The 17,060-nt window shown below is 40.0% G+C and overlaps 3 protein-coding genes across 3 annotated transcripts; 1 reads left to right on the plus strand and 2 right to left on the minus strand.

Annotated features, from left to right (window-relative positions):
* Nucleotides 1-2: 2 nt before the first annotated feature.
* LOC136430201 (perlucin-like protein) lies at nt 3-2,509 on the minus strand. The gene is made up of 2 exons (XM_066420592.1): nt 1,876-2,509; nt 3-1,458 (listed from the first exon to the last, which is right to left on the minus strand). Exons 1-2 carry the CDS (start codon nt 2,363-2,365, stop codon nt 1,436-1,438), a joined length of 513 nt encoding a protein of 170 aa, XP_066276689.1. The 5' UTR covers nt 2,366-2,509; the 3' UTR covers nt 3-1,435.
* LOC136442978 (C-type lectin lectoxin-Phi1-like) lies at nt 2,427-4,827 on the minus strand. Its single transcript, XM_066440410.1, has 5 exons — nt 4,620-4,827; nt 3,796-4,197; nt 3,315-3,421; nt 2,792-2,960; nt 2,427-2,443 (listed from the first exon to the last, which is right to left on the minus strand). Exons 1-5 carry the CDS (start codon nt 4,660-4,662, stop codon nt 2,427-2,429), a joined length of 738 nt encoding a protein of 245 aa, XP_066296507.1. The 5' UTR covers nt 4,663-4,827.
* A 5,661-nt stretch (nt 4,828-10,488) lies between these two features.
* On the plus strand, nt 10,489-16,822 carry LOC136430215 (C-type lectin domain family 4 member M-like). The gene is made up of 7 exons (XM_066420619.1): nt 10,489-10,626; nt 11,099-11,199; nt 11,553-11,712; nt 11,945-12,051; nt 12,380-12,539; nt 13,197-13,598; nt 15,925-16,822. The coding sequence occupies exons 1-7, from the start codon at nt 10,557-10,559 to the stop codon at nt 15,945-15,947; spliced, it is 1,023 nt and encodes a 340-aa protein (XP_066276716.1). The 5' UTR covers nt 10,489-10,556; the 3' UTR covers nt 15,948-16,822.
* The last annotated feature ends 238 nt before the right edge of the window (nt 16,823-17,060 follow it).

Genomic DNA, 17,060 nt, shown 5'->3' on the forward strand with positions numbered 1-17,060 from the left:
ATATAAAATCTAACGCTTAAAATTGCCTAGGAATCTGAATTGAAAATTCTTCTTTAACATTTCCTGACGCAAATACTCAGTATTTCAGTTAGAAGAAATTACTTCAAATATGTCAGGGACGAATTGATGACTAGCTCTATATAGAACAAGTACAACAATGATCCCTTCTTGGGTCCACTAAGTAATAAGTTACAAACCTTTCCGTGTATAGGGCATGGCCCATCTCCGTTTCTCCAGCCCTTGGGCACTACAGCAGTGCACAAATTTCATCAGCCAACTTGTCTCCCTAATCATACGTAGTGTGTGTGTGTGTGTGTGTGTGTGTGTGTGTTTGTGTGTGTGTGTGTGTGTGTGTGTGTGTCACGTCTTGGATTTTGTTCATAAGGATGGGTATCGACCCAAAACGAGGTGAATACTAATACGGCCTAAAAATGTTGCGTTTCCGGTTATGACTGTCCTTCTTTATTTCTATTTTCATTTCGGCTAACGTAACCCAAGTTTAAACAGTGTGACATTACAACTCTGGAATGCGTCACTCAGATGTTATATCGACAATTCATGTACCTTGTAAGCGGTCGACCCATAAAAAAGCAAGGGTTGGCAGGTTTTTACAAGGGTTGGACAGGTAACTAGAAGCACAAATTTTTGTCTTGGCCGAAAGGCCATTCTTTCTCTGTAAATACTCGTAATGGTTTTTGCCATTTGGCTGGCTAGCTGGTTACGAGAATTCATGAAGTCTTTATTAATGTGTTTTTACGACTTTTGTCTTGACAAGTACAAAGTTGTACTTTGGCCCAAGGAAAATGGCTTAACAGGATGATAGCTATAAAGACATTCATAAAGAAATGTTACTGGTTTTCCAAACTCGATCGTGCCTCTTCCTAAAACAAGATAAGACATAAAATGATTGTCTTGGCTCCTTGGCTGGTCGCTGCTTGAATACATATGGTGTAATTGAAATGTCTTTTTTTTTTTTTGCAGCGTATAGGCTTTTGGCCTCGCATTTCTTAATTAAGCTGCAAAGGTTTTTTGTTGTCTTTTAAATTTCTTTTCGAGTAACTTCTTTTCGAGCTGGAGACTCTATGGGACAAGGCAGGAAAATTTACCTTAAGATCCAAAGCTATGTCAGTAGGTGTTGTCAAAAATAAAGACAGTTTTTGTAGGTTAACTTTCTGTAGTTTGAGTTATTGTAATTTAAATTTCTGCTGTTTGAGTTTCTGTACTTTGAGTTTCTGTACTTTGGGTTTCTGTGGTTTGAGTTTCTGTGGTTTGAGTTTCTGTAGTTTGAGTTTCTGTAGTTTACGTTTCTTAAGTTTGAGTTTCTATAGTTTAAGTTACAGTAGTTTAAGGTTTCTGTAGTTAAAGTTTCTGTAGTTTGATACATGACGCCGATCGTCTTTCTATGTGACTTCGGGGCACAGGACTTGCCCTCACATTATGCAGACGTCCCTCCAGCATCTGAGTGAAATATACGAATGGAAGAATTTTAGTTAGTAAATGAACAATGTTCGCAGTATAAAGGCGTTCTGGCATTTGAGACGATATCAATATGAACATGACAGAGGGCTTTAAACTTTGACCTTAGACCACAATGCGTCACGCTGCACATGCGCATTTAGAACGTTAACCGAAAGGTCTCTGATTCAAAACCATCTGAGATAGATTTGGGTGTGCCCTTTCAGTTTCAGAGCAAGCTCCTTGCATCAATTTTATCTGACGTCAAAAGCTATATACTGCTAAAAGCCGGACCCTAGCACTGTCTTTTAATGTCAATGAGTCTGTTTGGTTCATGCATACAGCCTATAGATGTGTGCATTCACCATAGGAACATGTAAGGTTTGTTTCTAAAACTGAACATCTGGTTGAAATACTTACCTGGTGGTTTGACTTGACAGATGAACTTCATCTTGTAGTAACAATGATCATCATCCCACTGGAAGTTCCTGGCCGCCCAATACGAAGCACAGTCTTGAATGCCGTCTTGGTTGTTGGGTTCCCCTTCTGCCCATGCGCGGTAGCCAGTCCCCAGTTCAGTGTCGTCTATCCACTCCCAGTGACCCTCTCGGTTCTGATCATGTAGGCCGAACCAGAAGTCGGCAGGCCTGATGAAGGGGAAGACGCTGCCTTTGAAATCGGCACCACGGGCCCCGTTCTTCGAATTCTTGATAAGGGTGATGAGGAAATCGTTGATGCCGGCGTCCCGGGGCATGGCGAGGGTACCTCCGCTCGCCCGACAGGTCTTGGCCGACTCGGAGAAGGTTTTGAGAGTGAGAAACACTATGTAGCAAACTTCACGATACTTTTGGTAACCGGAGGGGCATGACTCTGAAAATGGGATCAGAAGATGACTGACGATATCATACATTTCCTGTCATTTGAATTACATTGTAAGACTACATAAACTCCCATGTTTCTTCGTTTGTTATTCATGACTTTTTCTCCTCTTTAAATTGAGCACAAATCCTCAAGTATACAACGGATTAGCTAATTAAGTAAACGTCAAATATTCCCAGCGTCTTTCACTTCTCGCTTCTTAGAATAACTGATGATTTTTCTCTTTCAATTCCTACATTTTCAGTTATAGCCTACATATATATCATTCCGATTATCAATAAAGTCGAGGAACATAATAGATCTAACATAATTGTAAAAGATGAATAAGAGTAAATGTATTCAATACGTTTATGTGGATAACATTTCTTGGTTTGATAACAAAGATGGTGCTGAACACAAAATAGAAGTAATGTGTTAGTACATAGATTTAAAGCAGGAGATGTTTTTCTAACCTCACCTCCCATCTTCATTAGCTGCTGAACTGTCTTATCTTGCCTCATCTCTATATTCTCCAGGACACTCGGGACCTCAGGGGTAGTCAGCTGAGTGGACTCGACACGGCCCTTGTACGGAGATTGGTCATGCTTGTCAAATATCTCCGAGAGGTCTTCTGTAGTGACAATTTCCTGTAATGCAAAGAGCGCGTGTCACATATATGTTGAGAAGACGGACGGGATAGATAGTTGTGTGTTTTGTTACATTACATTATGTAAATTGAACTTACTTGATGTACCATTTCACTTAGAAACTTTCTACTGGCCTCCATAAAATTTGGAAAAAATAAGTCAACTTCTAAAATCTAATTAACCTGAATATTTATAGTTTAACTCAACTGTGTGAGTAGACATTCGAATTTCACGCATGAACAAACACAATAACCCTCCTTTGTAGCATGGAATTTTTATCTACGATACTTATAAATATACTATGTAATATCATCAGGCTTTCTTCATCTTTTTTAGATCATGATTTTCTTTTACCTGTTCCAGCTTTCCATCGACGTTTTCCAGATCAGCAGTTGTCATGTAGGTATTATGGTCAAACTGGCGGACGGACATCTTTTGGTCCAATCGTGACACGGTCACTGCTGTACAATATAGAAACAACCCCCCTTCAGAATTAATTAAGGATTAAACTTTATGTCCAAGTCCAACACAAAAATGAATTGGGACTTACCCAAATTTTCGGCTGACTCTGTCAACCTTTTACCAACAGAGATGAACTTTAATGCTAACCCCCCCTTCAGTTTTAGAGCAAGCTCCTAGGGAGCCCAAAGCTACACAACTTTTCTCTGACATCAGAATATATCTGCCACTAACATCCAGGCAATAGCATTGAATTTCTAATGCAATTGATCTGTTTTCTTCATATATGCAGCCTACAACATGTGTACGTACATCCGGTATTGGAACATGCAAGGTGTGTTTCTAAAGTCTTACATCTGGTTGAAATAATGCTGACCTGATGGTGTCACTTGGCAGGTGAACTTCTTCTTGTGGCAACACTTCTCATCGTCCCACTGGAAGTTCCTGCACCTCCAGTAGGCCGCGCAGTCCTGCTTGCCGTATCTGTTGTTGGGTTCCCCCTCTGCCCACGCGGTGAAGCCAGTCCCCAGTTCAGTGCCGTCCATCCACTCCCAGACACCCTCTTGGCGGCGATCATGTAGGCCGAACCAGACGCTCTTGGCCCTACCGGCAGCTTTCACGAGGGAGGTCAGGAAGGCATTGGTACCGCCGTCTCGGGGCATGGCGAGGGTGCCACCGTCGGCACGACAGGTTAAAGCCGCAGCGAGGAATGGCTTAGGTGTGTGAAACACTTTGTAGCACACTTCACGATGTTTCTGGTAACCGTTAGGACAGGACGCTGAAAATCAGAGCGAGAACATCACAGAGCTGACGAGAATATACATTTAATGTCATTAAATTTGAAATGCCTCGAAGTCTCATCCTATTTCTCTTTTATGAATTTAAAAGATTTTTTTCTCTTTATAATTCTAGCAACAGAGTTTTTTAATGCGAAAGTCAGCCCTTCTTTCAAACACCATAAAGGTCAAATTCATCCTGATTCTTTTTACATACGCATAAAGTGAGTTTTAACTCTCGTTCATTTTGAGTTACAAGCTGCACCGTATGCGTATTAGTAATATCTAGCATGGTAGATCAAAAATAGAATTTAAAATAAAAAGTAACTGATCGATATAGGCATTTTTTTACGATGATGGAACGACTCTACGGTGTTGAACATACCAATATTTGGTACATGACTATCAAATGCAGAAACTTTACCTCCCAACTTGACCAGCTGCTGAACCGTCTCATCGCGCCTCATCTCTTCATTCTCCAGGGTACCCGGTACCTCAGGGACAGTCAGCTGAGTCGACTCCGATGGGACCTTGTACAGAGGTTTGTCATGGTCATCAAAACTGTCCGGGAAGGTTTTTGTATTGTCCAGTTCCTGTAATGCAAAGAGCTCATTTTCACTTTTGGGGCTTAGAAGACGGGCGGAATCTGTGTGTTTCGTTACATGACGTTAACTTAAGTATTACTTGATGTACCACGTCACTAACAGATTTAAGACTGGCTTCTTTAGAGTTTGGAAAAATTAAATCAACTTCGAAAATCTTATTAACCTGAATCTTCACATTCTAACGCGACTGTGTGAAAAGACATTAAAAATTTACAGATAAACTGAAAAAAAAACTTCACTCTCCGTAGCATGCCATCGTTATTTCAAATACGTATAAATATACAATTTCTTTGGATTATGATTTTTTTACCAGTTTTCCATCGACGTTTTCCGGATCAGCAGTAGTTACGTAGGTATTGTGGTCCAACTGGCGGACTGACATATTCTGGTCCAAAAGTGATATGGTCACAGCTGTGTGATAAGGAAATAACGGCTTGAACCTGATTCAGAACTAGTCATTAACCCTGGCTTCTATAATGGACGGCAGCTGAATAATCGTTGTGTGTACCCACAAATTCACCACTTGCATTAGCTCTTGTTCTTATTAAAAACATCTTACGACAATCACGGCATTACATCTTAGTCTAGTTACCTTCCAGCTTCTTCCCTCGCGGCAGTATCCCGTCGTGCATTGCATTCTCAGTCTCCATGGTATTTGGTAGGTCAGGGGTCATCAGTTGGGTCATTCCGGTCATGACCTTGGGCAGGGCCATGTCATGTCCTTCAACCCTCTCCTTGCATTTCCCCATTACCTATTGATAAAATAACTTATGCCACCAGATCTTATTTTGGTCCCGTTGGAAATAAAGAAATATGCTGTGTTGATACAACAAAAAATACACCGACTTTCATATGGTCAACTATCAACTACAAACTAGGAACAATAAATAGATTTAACAAACATTCCTTAGCATGTAAGAAAACTTTTATCTTGATAACAGTGGTAAATAATATGAAGACAAATCATCACAAAGTAGGCTAGAAAAAAGGAATCAAGTCTGGCATGTCATAATACATAAAGACCCCGAACAGCTTCAAATACTCGTTACCATTATTGCATAAAAAAGGAAAGAAATAGACATGTCACCTGATCCATCCACTCAGAGAGGTTTACCAGTTTATCAGAGTTCATTTCCATCTTTTTGTCCAGCTGGCTGACTGACAGCTTCAGGTCCATCATTGCCATCGCTACATCAACAAAATAACATCGTGTTATGGATGGGAATCTCGTGTTGGGACGCCCTAACCATCGCCTTGGCGTCCCGGATAGGGTATTTTGCCCCCCAAACAACAGAGGTTCGAATCCCGCGATATGTCGCCGATGTTGAGCTTGAAATGAATTTCCTCAATCCAACCAGGTGTAAAACGGGTACCTGAATTCGGTTGGGGGAGAGGGAGAGGCGCTGAAAGGAGAGGATAGGGCTCCGCCTTCCAATATTGTGCCCTAGATCAATTGGATAGCAACCCAATGCCCCTACCCCCCCTCAAAAAGGCTATGGAACTGCATTCATCCTAACCTACCTTTAATAGATGGGCTAGAACGTAGAGCTGACTTCTTACAAATCGTCTGAATGAGGCCAAAACTCACCCAGAAATATAACAGCGCACAACAAGAAGCAGTTCAGCACCAAGGACAGGACGCAGATTGTCTTCCTCATGACACGTGTGCAGAAACGGGACTGACCAGAGTTTTTCATACCGAACACTGGGGTGTCATCAGTGGAGGTTTCTGTAAAAAAATTCATTGCTAAAGTGATTTTTAAGACCAACACTAGACCCCTTAGCATCGCACCACTTGAAGATTGTCCAATTTTCGTTGCTACTGACCTTATGGTACTCTAAACCTGGCTGTACTTCATCGAAACTCAAGTTGCCAAATTTTACTTCATTTCTTTATTCAACAAAATATTCTCTACAGAACCAGAACATTTCCCTCTGGAGCTCGGAGTTTATATAATTAAGGTCATTCACATTAAATATCAGAGCACAAGGGCCAGAAATATACAGTTTTTTGAAAACTGAAACCAGCACCAGATCCCAAGACAAACTATTTTGAAATTATGTATTCCCTAAAACTGTAGGAATTGGAGTATGTCAAAATTCAAATAAAGCCATGAAGGCATTTGTGATATGTGACAAATTACAATTCATGTGTTGATAATTTCAGAGCAGAGGTGCATAAAAATAATAACATTGCTGTCTGGCAGTAGCCAAAAATCGCAAAATGAATCTTTTTGAGTGGTGTGTGTCAAAATGTATATGACGTATTGTAGGTACTAGTATATGTTTTAGTCCCCTCATATTTAATTGTAAGTCATTTGGTTATTTTGTGAGAATAGAGCTATGAGCTCTGTAAATCTTACATCAACTTGATTAGTAACAAAAAATGGAAAACGATTAAAAAACAATAAAATTTCTCTGTGTGTAAAAAATAAAAAAAATAAAAATACAGTTCCGCGGCCCCGATACCTTCAGCAAATGATGCGCACCTTTGCGACTGACGTGTTCTAAAGGTTTCATTTATCATGCAAGTCCTTATTTGCACAATTTACATTCATCAATTAAGTTAAGACTCTACCCCCCCCCCCCCCCCCGCACACAAACAAATGCCAGCGAAATGCACTGTGGGTATTATGTCAAAGGTGATGGCCCCTGTCTTTTAAACAGTTCTTGTCGCGACCTTGGTTTATACATGGTGAGGTTACATGTACGTGACCATATTTGAATATTTCGTCATCTTTGGATATACATCTTATGCACTGCACAGCATACTACTTTTGTTTAGTGGACTCAAGTCATGATTCAATAATTATGCTGAGACCACTAACACATACATTTAAGGATAAGGGGATAAAACGTGAATAGCTGCTTAACTCAACACTTCTTAATACATCAAATCGTGCGACGGCCTTGTTACCGCGCCGTATATTTGGTGTCACCGTTTCTGTTGTCTCTAAGTTGTCAAATCTTTACTAAAGGTCGCAAACACATTCAGTTTCTTAAGTTAGTCCCCTTTGGCCATTTCGAATTTAATAAAAAAGCAGGCAAAAGTGGGAAATGTTGTACCTTGCTGCCCTGATCCATCGGTTTTGAGATTCACACCTCCCGTCGCTCCCGTAGCGTTGCCCGGGTCCCGGCCAATCCTCCCGGCCGACTTGCCCGATGACGAGACAGTACAGGCCTCCTCGTATTCGTTTTCGTCCATTACAAACAGCTAATGTTTGTTGACCACCTGTTCAGACCCGGCTCGCTTACCCACGAATGTCTCCTCTCTGTGTACGTTCAGTCCTACCACTTGTTCTTTTTTCTGTTCTGATGCGTGGTAATTGTCTGGTTACGTCTCTGCCTAAAGATTAGTTTGTTTAATTCATCAGATTGGGAGAAACTTAAAAGGTGTTTATTGTGGTTCTAACGGAGGCGTGTGCGTCAAGGACTTCGTGTTGTACACGTATCAATTTTTTTTATTTTGTTGCAAATGTCTTTGTCTATCATTGCGTCACCTCAATAACATTGAGTCGTGCCTCAATAACATTTTATAAGATGTTGACATGCTATCATTTACATATTCTGCATCTTCATTTTCCAGCCCACCCCATTAACTCCTTAGTAAAATCCAAAATGTCCGCTTACGATCATGCCTCAACAAAACAGACATAAATCGTGTGCAGAGGCAGGAATATCTTTAGAATATCCTTCATACCATTAATCTAGACAGGCTACAGTATAAACTTGAAAGAATGCTTAATCTTACTTTTTTTCATAAAAATATGAACAACGCCTACACTACATATTGAACGAAATGAAACTAGGAATGGAATGTTATGTATACACATACATATGTATAACTTCCAAAACACACAAATAGACCTCCCCAAGAATAAGCAGCCTCTTCCATGAACTGTCTAATGACCAGCAACAATTTGGGGTCAATCTTCTCATTCACTCTCTATGCAAGTCAATATTCTGAAATTACCCCCTTTTTCACGTTGGCATGTATATAAAAACAAATGTCAATACCATACATTAAAAAAACATTGTTTTCTGTCAAACTACATTTCTTGTTTTACTTATGAAGACTTTCTTGCTAAAGCTCATCTTACATAATTACTGTCAAACTGTCTTCAGTACCAGTAGATGATGATGACATATCTTCAGTATATAGTACATATATACACCATGGAAAAAACACTGAGGACCTTTATCATGGACCCAGCAAACGGTATTTCCTGTCGCGCGCGTGGTGGGAACAACACTGGGCTGTGTTCAACTCCATTTCCTGCAACTTTTTTGAGATATTTCTTGCAAATTTTGTGCAAGGGTAGCTTTTAAACGCTTTAAACGTATTTGTATTTCAAGCAAAATTTATGTTAGTTGATTTGTAAGTATTTCGTAATTTTAGCGTGTTTACCGCATTATCAACGTTAAGTATAATCGTTGTGATGTCCGTACGTCAATTCAGTCATATGTATGGTTAGCTGATGGACAGGTGATACTTTGACAGTAAACCATTATAATCTTTGACCTACCTTACTGTTAGTGTCCCCAAGTGTCTAGCATTTGAATGGCAATTGCGGAACCTCTGACAAGCATCGCTTAAACGAAAAAAACAAACAAACAAGCTAATAAATACACCAATTACATTCAATACCTCCGCATTCACGGAGGTAAATATGTCAGCGAGAACATGTCAACATTTTATGCATTGTTATTGAGTAACGCATCGATAGAAAAGGAAATTTGCAGACAAAAGTCTCTACACGCGTCCAATATGTTCAGGTGTTTGAAATACACGTCTTCTTTAGAACCTCAGTATACACATTTTATGTCGCACCCAATCTGATGAATAAAACAAGCTAATTCTGGCCAGTGACGTAGCCAGACAATTATCGCGCAACTGAACAGAAAAACAGGTGTTGGACTGAATTTACATAGAGAAGAGACATTCGTGGGTAAACAAGAAGCCGAGGGTGAAGAGGTGGTCAGAAAAACGCTGCTTGTGATGGACGAGAACGTCTACGAGGAGGCCTGCACAGTCTCTTCATCGGGCAAGTCGTCCGGGAGGAGGGCCCAGGACTGGGACAACGCTTCGGAAACGTCGGCAGTTGTAAACCTGAACACCGATGCAACAGAGCGGCCAGGTAGGATATTTCACACTTTTGCACTGGCAGTACTCTAAAATTATTGAAAATTCCGAAAGAGACCGAACTTATTCATGATCAGTCAAACTCTACTATTTGTTGGAACGTGGTAACGTGTTTCTGACAGTTTTGTTTTTATAATACAGGACTTTAGGACTAATTCCAAAATATTTTTATAAATATATTCGTACATTGATGTCTGATGGTTTGATGAAAATAGATTAGAATAAATTATAAAATATAAAACTATTAATGATAAACTTTTGACGGACCCAAGATGGCGGATTCAAAAAATAAAAGCCTTGGAAGACTATATTATTTTAAGCCAGAAAATTATCTAAGTAGCTTTAAAAGGAATAGATATGGTTGTCATTGCTCAGTATCATGAGATAGCTTCTACTAGGCTCTAGGTAGAACTCTATTTTGTGGTGCTCATGAAAATAGTATATTTGATTTAAATGCAGTCAAGTTAAAACATGGTAAACAATTGTAGTCTAACAAGACCTGAACAAGCTTATAATGTAGCCCACGGGGATCTATTTTACAGAGACCTCCACTGATGACATTCCAGGGGTCGGTACAAGAAGCTCTGGTCAGTCCCGTTTCTGGACCAGAGACATGAAGAAAACCATCTCCATCCTGTCCTTAGTGCTGAACTGCTGTCTGATGGGTGCCGTTATCTTTCTGGGTGAGTTTTGGCCTCATTCCAGACGATTTGCAACAGAAGAAGTCAGTTTTAAGTTCCCCTCCATCCATTAAAGATAGGTATGGGTAAATGTAGTCCCATAGCCTTTTTGAGGGGGTAGGGGCAATGTATCTAGGGCACAATATTAGAAGGCGGAGCCCTACCGTCTCCTTCCACAGCCTTTACCTCCCCAACCGAAGTCAGGTACCCATTTTTACACCTGGTTAGAGTGAGGAAAGTCGTGTAAAGCGCCAAGGGCCCAACAACGCAGGATTCGAACCTCTGGGTTCTGGGCCGAATACCCTATCCGCTAGGCCAACACGACGGCAGAGCGTCTCAACACGAAGAGCCCACTGCTTTACCCCCGATCATAACCTACAAACCTTCTAAACAAGCATACACTGCCATCTATCACCTTAGCCGAGATCGTTAAAGATAATAAAAATGATAACACGATGCCATTTTGTTGATGTAGCAATGGCAACGTTGGACCTGAAGCTGTCAGTGAGCCAGCTGGACGAAAAGATGGAGATGGACACTGCGAAACTGGCAAACTTTTCTGATTGGTTGGAGCAGGTAATATTGCCGTTAATTTTCTATATGTTTTATGGCGTTTTCGTGACGTGCTCGTTTTTTTCCTTGTCTTTTCTAGTCTGATTACTAACAACATTAACTAATATCATTAATTACTAACAACATTAGCAGATTATTATCAATTACTACTAACATTTGTATAATATGAACTATTACTATTAATTACTGATAACATCAGAAGATTACTACCATAATCAAGACATACTATGTTTTATATATTTGTAATGGGAACTATAAAAGCCTGTCATATACATGTATAGCATAGTGATTTGAGGATTATGGGAATATACAGGAGAATTCTGAAATCATTGTGACACAAGCTTTTTGATTCATAGATGATTGGGAAAGAAAGGGAGAGGTTTAAAGGTTATGGCATGGCCCTGCCCAAGGTCACGACCGGAAAGACCCAGCTGATGAACCCTGACCTACCAAGCACCATGGAGAATGAGAAAGCAATGCACGATGGGATACTACCGCGAGTAGAAAATCTGGGAGGTAAGGTCAAGAATCTGCAGGACAAATTTGATCAAATTTGTCATGCAACTAAGACACCATACAAGACTGTGGTGGATGTAAGATTCTTGGGCTAACGACAAATAATTAAGCGCTGAATTTGTGGGGGAAATACAATACAATGGCAAATCAGTGTCTTAGCTGTCTTTCATTAAAAAAAGGGAAGGTTAGTTATCATTACTCAGGTTCAAGGCGTTGTTTCTCTACTGTACAGCGGTGACCATGTTCCAGTTGGACCAAAAGATGTCAGTCCTCCAGCTTGACCACAAGACCTACATGACTACTGCAGATCCGGAAAACATCGATGGAAAGCTGGAACAGGTTTAAAAAATCACAATCTGATAAAAGTCGACGAAAGCCTGAAATATTGCATAGTATGTCTACAATTAACAAAGATGCCGTGGTACAAAGGAGGGTGAATTTTATTGGTTTATGTGTAACATTCGTATGTATATTTACACAATCGAGTTAAGATTCAGGTTTATTCGATTTTAGAAGTTGATTTGATATTTCCAAATTCCATTGGGGACAGTCTTAACCTGGTACATCAAGTGATACTAATACTTAGTTCAACTTATATGCTAAGGCAAAACACACAACTATTTATTCTGTCCGTTTTCTCAACTTAAATGTGATCTTTGCATCATAGGGAATGGACCATGCAAAAGCCTTCTCAGGGAGATTTGATGAGCATAATCAATCTCTGTACAAGGTCCCCGCCGAGTCGACTGCCCCCGAGGTACAGAGTGTCCTGGAGAATAAAGAGACGATGCACGATGGGACAGTGCAGCAGCTGGTCAAGCTGGAAGGTAAGATTAGAAAAACACGTTCTGCATTAAATATTCATGTACAAACATATTGGTCTGACTTTCATATTCAACACCTTAAAGTCGTCCCATCATTGAAAAGAAATGTTCGCCATTTATACTTCTATGTAAAAACAACATCTATCACCTACTCATTTTTACAAGGTTCTATGTTCGAATATTAATTATCGCCATAAGGAAGAGTTTGTAACTCAAGATGTATTTATAAGAGTGACCAATCAGGATCATCAGTTTATATGTATGTACTTTTTTTAAGTTAAATCTGTTGCATACTTGTAGATTAGAGCAAAGCTTTTGAAGAGAGAAAATCTTTTAAAAATGTGATGAGACTTCAATGATTTCAAATGACATTTAAGGTATCACTAGGAGGTGATAATCCTTACTGTGTACAGTTAGGTATATACATAAAAAAATGTTTGGACATTAGAACAAGCAATGCATAAGTATACGACACGTGAAATTACGATATGTTGCTCTATCCAATATGATTGTGTGTTATCAAACTCATTTGTATGCACCTATTCGTTTGTATGTATGTATAGATGTAGTAGACTTTTCGAAAGTCGCTGTGCCTTTGTTGTGTCAATAAAGATCTTCATTGTATCTTCTCATGCACTATGGTCTAATCCTGATTTTCAGCGTCATGTCCTAGCGGTTACCAGAGGCATCGTGAAGTCTGCTACAAAGTGTTCGACTCACCCAAGACGTTCCTCGGTGCGGCTTCAACCTGTTGGGCCGACGGAGGCACCCTCGCCATGCCCCGGGACGCCGGCATCAACGCCTTCCTGATCTCCCTCGCGAAAGCTGCCGGTAAGACAGAGGGCGTCTGGTTCGGCCTACATGATCGTGGCCAAGAGGGTCACTGGGAGTGGATAGACGGCACTGAGCTGGGGACTGGCTACCGCGCATGGGCAAAAGGGGAACCCAACGACAATGACGGCAAGCAGGACTGCGCTTGGTACTGGGGAACCCAGAACTACCAGTGGGATGACTCCCATTGTTACTCCACTAACAAGTTCATCTGCGAAATCAAACCGTCAGGTTAGTATTTCAAGCAGATGTTAGGTTTTACAAACAAACCTTAGATGTTGAAATAATGAATGTACACATATCGTGTAGGTTGTACGCATGAAGCAGACCGGTTTTTACATTTACATTTATTCATTTACATTTGTTCATTTACATTTATTCAATTTTATTGATTCTTCATTTACATTTATTCAATTTTATTGATTCATTTACATTTGCATTGGCCCTATTGTTGATACCATGAAAGCTTCCATATCGGTGACAATTAACGTAACACTTAATTTTATTTTTACAGAGCTTTCATTGGATTGAATTTCTATTGCTTTTTGCCTCCGTGAAAAATAGAGGTGTTAATAGAGGGACATAAAACTAGCATGTATCAACCAATACAGCAGGTTTATGAAATTTTTTCTCTTTTTGGAAGTTAGTTGTTCCATATTCCTGGCATTTTTGTTAAAGAGTTTGTGTTGATTTGTTTATGGAAACATTTTTTTCATATTTAACCTAGAACTGCAATTTGCAACGCTTCATTACAATTTCACATCAATTTTGCTGGCCTTCTTGAACTGATGTTCAATGTAAATTATCACATGGCCAGATGGTGTCGACCAATCAGAAGCCTCCATTGCCCACAATAAGTGGTCTGTTATCACGCCATAACACACCACTTATTGACGTCATGCCATAACAAAACCGTTGCATTTTGTAGATGGGGGTATCTTTTTTATGAATCTTTTTCTTAACCTTGTTTAAAATATCTTTATTGTCTTAAAATTCCCCCAAATGTCCTAAGAATACATGAAGAATTCATGAAAAAAGGAAAAAAATTCAATTCAAGTAAAATTCAAACGGAAGGACTAAAAACAATATTTTTCACACCCCCGCCGTCAAAGTGGAACCGGCCCAGATCAGGCGATCGTTCGCAGAACGCGTTCGAACGTCCGCCATAAGAGTACCACAGTTTTTCGTCGAGGAACTGTCAGACGCCGACTTAGAGTCAGTTTTCGGGTCATGGGAAGTTGGGGAAGACGCCCAGGAACATACTGCAGCAGTTGAGGGGCAAGGAAGCTGACGAGTGTGACCAACAAGAAGCAGCGGGCACACAGAGTCCCCTCCCCACTCATCACATTGTATTTCCCGAAGTAGCAAATCATGGCAGACAAAGAAATCGCCCATGAAACCTCCTACGTTTCTACCCAAGAGGACCCCAGACCGGTATGTTCACGTTTCTGAGGGGTTTTACCTGACGAAAATTAAAAATGTTACTGGCAAAGTGATGTCGTCTTGTTCAAAACAAACGCCCCCCTCCCCATGACCCAAGTCACGAACACGTAACTTCCCGAAACCGATGTGTTGGCATCGAAAGAATTACGGTCAAAATCGCCCAAATTCTTACAGGTTTGTACCTACAATGATCTCGGCTCGATATGTGTACGCTTCTGTGGGATTTTTTTTTCCGGCTTGAGTAATAATTATCCGGGGAAACTACAACTTGCGGCAAAGGGGAGGTAAACATGTACGATTCTTACCACACCTAGGCGTCTAACAACCTGTCAATTTATAACCGTGTGGGCTCGAAGACAAGTCACCGCTTGTTTACATTGGATTATATGAAGATCATATGTACAATGGATTGATTTTACATGTATAGTATTAAATAAAGAATCTATGTATTATACAGAAATTTGTCTCTCTTATATGGGTCAGTTTGGATAGGCTATGTGATAATAATGTTAATGACCCGCCTGTTCCTCGGTGTATATGGTGTCATAACGCCTGGTCATGTGCTATAACCACCTCATAAAACCACCTCGTTCGCTTCGCTCACTCGGTGGTTTTATTCGGTGGTTATAGCACATGACCAGGCGTTATGACACCATATACACCTCGGGGCGGGTCATTAACCCTTAATTGTGATTATTACTGGTAGACGTTACATATATCCCTCAGAAATCTCAGTACGGATGACGAATCAAGCAGGGCACGTGGTTGTGCGAACAAATCGCTCTCTTGCGTGGCTAGATGGTTTTGAATAAGGGTTCCAAGTTCCAAGTACGCACGCGCAGTGTGATACATTGTGGTCTATTTTGAGGTTTGGCCCTTAACTTGTCAACATTGAGGTGAAGACCCTTAACTTGTCAACAGTCTGGATATGTTAGTCAATTGGATATTGGTATTGACTCAAGGGCCTACACCTTTGACATCGCCCAAAATCCCATCACTGTGCGACAATCGGGATTTACCAATAGTGGTAAATGTCGGGTAAGTCATTTACCACCATTGCCCTACTTGTAGACGTTTATTAATTCGGCTTTTTCCATTTGTATGTTTTAGTCAGGTGCTGGAGGAACGTCCGCATGATATGAGGGCCAATCAGATACCACGAAGTCACGAGAAAGAAGATCGGCATTGTATATCAGACTACAGAAACTTTGCTCAGTTTTGACAACACCTACTGACATAGCGTTGGAATTAGAACCTTCCCGTCCGGTTTTATGGGGTATCCAGCTCGAATTCAAAAAGAAGTGACTCATAACAACAACAAAAAAACGGTTTAATGAAGAAATGCCAAAAACCTACACACCGCAAGGAAATGGATATTTTACCAATTGCATTTCAATTTATTTAAGCAACAACTAATCGTCGAACCAACAAACAAATATATAGTTCCGGTTTCAGATAAAAGAGGTGTGAAACATTTTATCTATTTTGCTGTGGTCCGTAACTTATAAAAACGTTTGGACAACCACTTTATATATGTCTTATCTTGTTTTCTGAAAAGGCACGATTGATGTTGAAAAAACAGAAACATTTCACAAAGAATGGTGTTACATATAAAAGATTTTGCTCATTCTGCCTACATCGAATTAAAGATGAGTTTCACTTTACTATGGATGTTCTAAATATGATGCCCTACGCGATAGGTTATTCACCTTTATCAATTCAAGTACTTCAGATTTTAAGACACTCAATGCTTCAGATAGATTTAACTATATCTTTAGATGCAACAGTCCACACAGTGTTAAAATAGGCAAATATATAAAAGATTGTTTTGTTGTTAGAAAAAATAATGATACTCTTAATTAGCCAAACTTGAATCATGTAAAATCTAAGATAGTCATTTTGTTGTAGTGAATAGTCTTATTCCATACTTATGTCTTGTTCTATGTTTACTGTAGTTGCCATTCTTTGTACCTGCTACAATAGTCGTGCAATAAAGTTCTCTCTATCTCTCATCCTGTTTCGAAACGTTCCTTGGACCAAAGTACATTTTGAGACAAAAAAAAACTAATTAATGAACACTTCATGAATTCTCGTAACTTGCTAACCAACCAAAACCCATGACCAGTGTTTGGAGTGAAAGCAGCACATTTATCAATATTCACCTCATTTTGGGTCGTTACCCACCCTTATGAACACAATCACAGAAATAACACACACACAGACAATACTTATGATTTGAGGGTTGACAGG

This window comes from Branchiostoma lanceolatum, chromosome 1 (assembly GCF_035083965.1).
Source record: "Branchiostoma lanceolatum isolate klBraLanc5 chromosome 1, klBraLanc5.hap2, whole genome shotgun sequence".
NCBI lineage: Eukaryota > Metazoa > Chordata > Leptocardii > Amphioxiformes > Branchiostomatidae > Branchiostoma > Branchiostoma lanceolatum.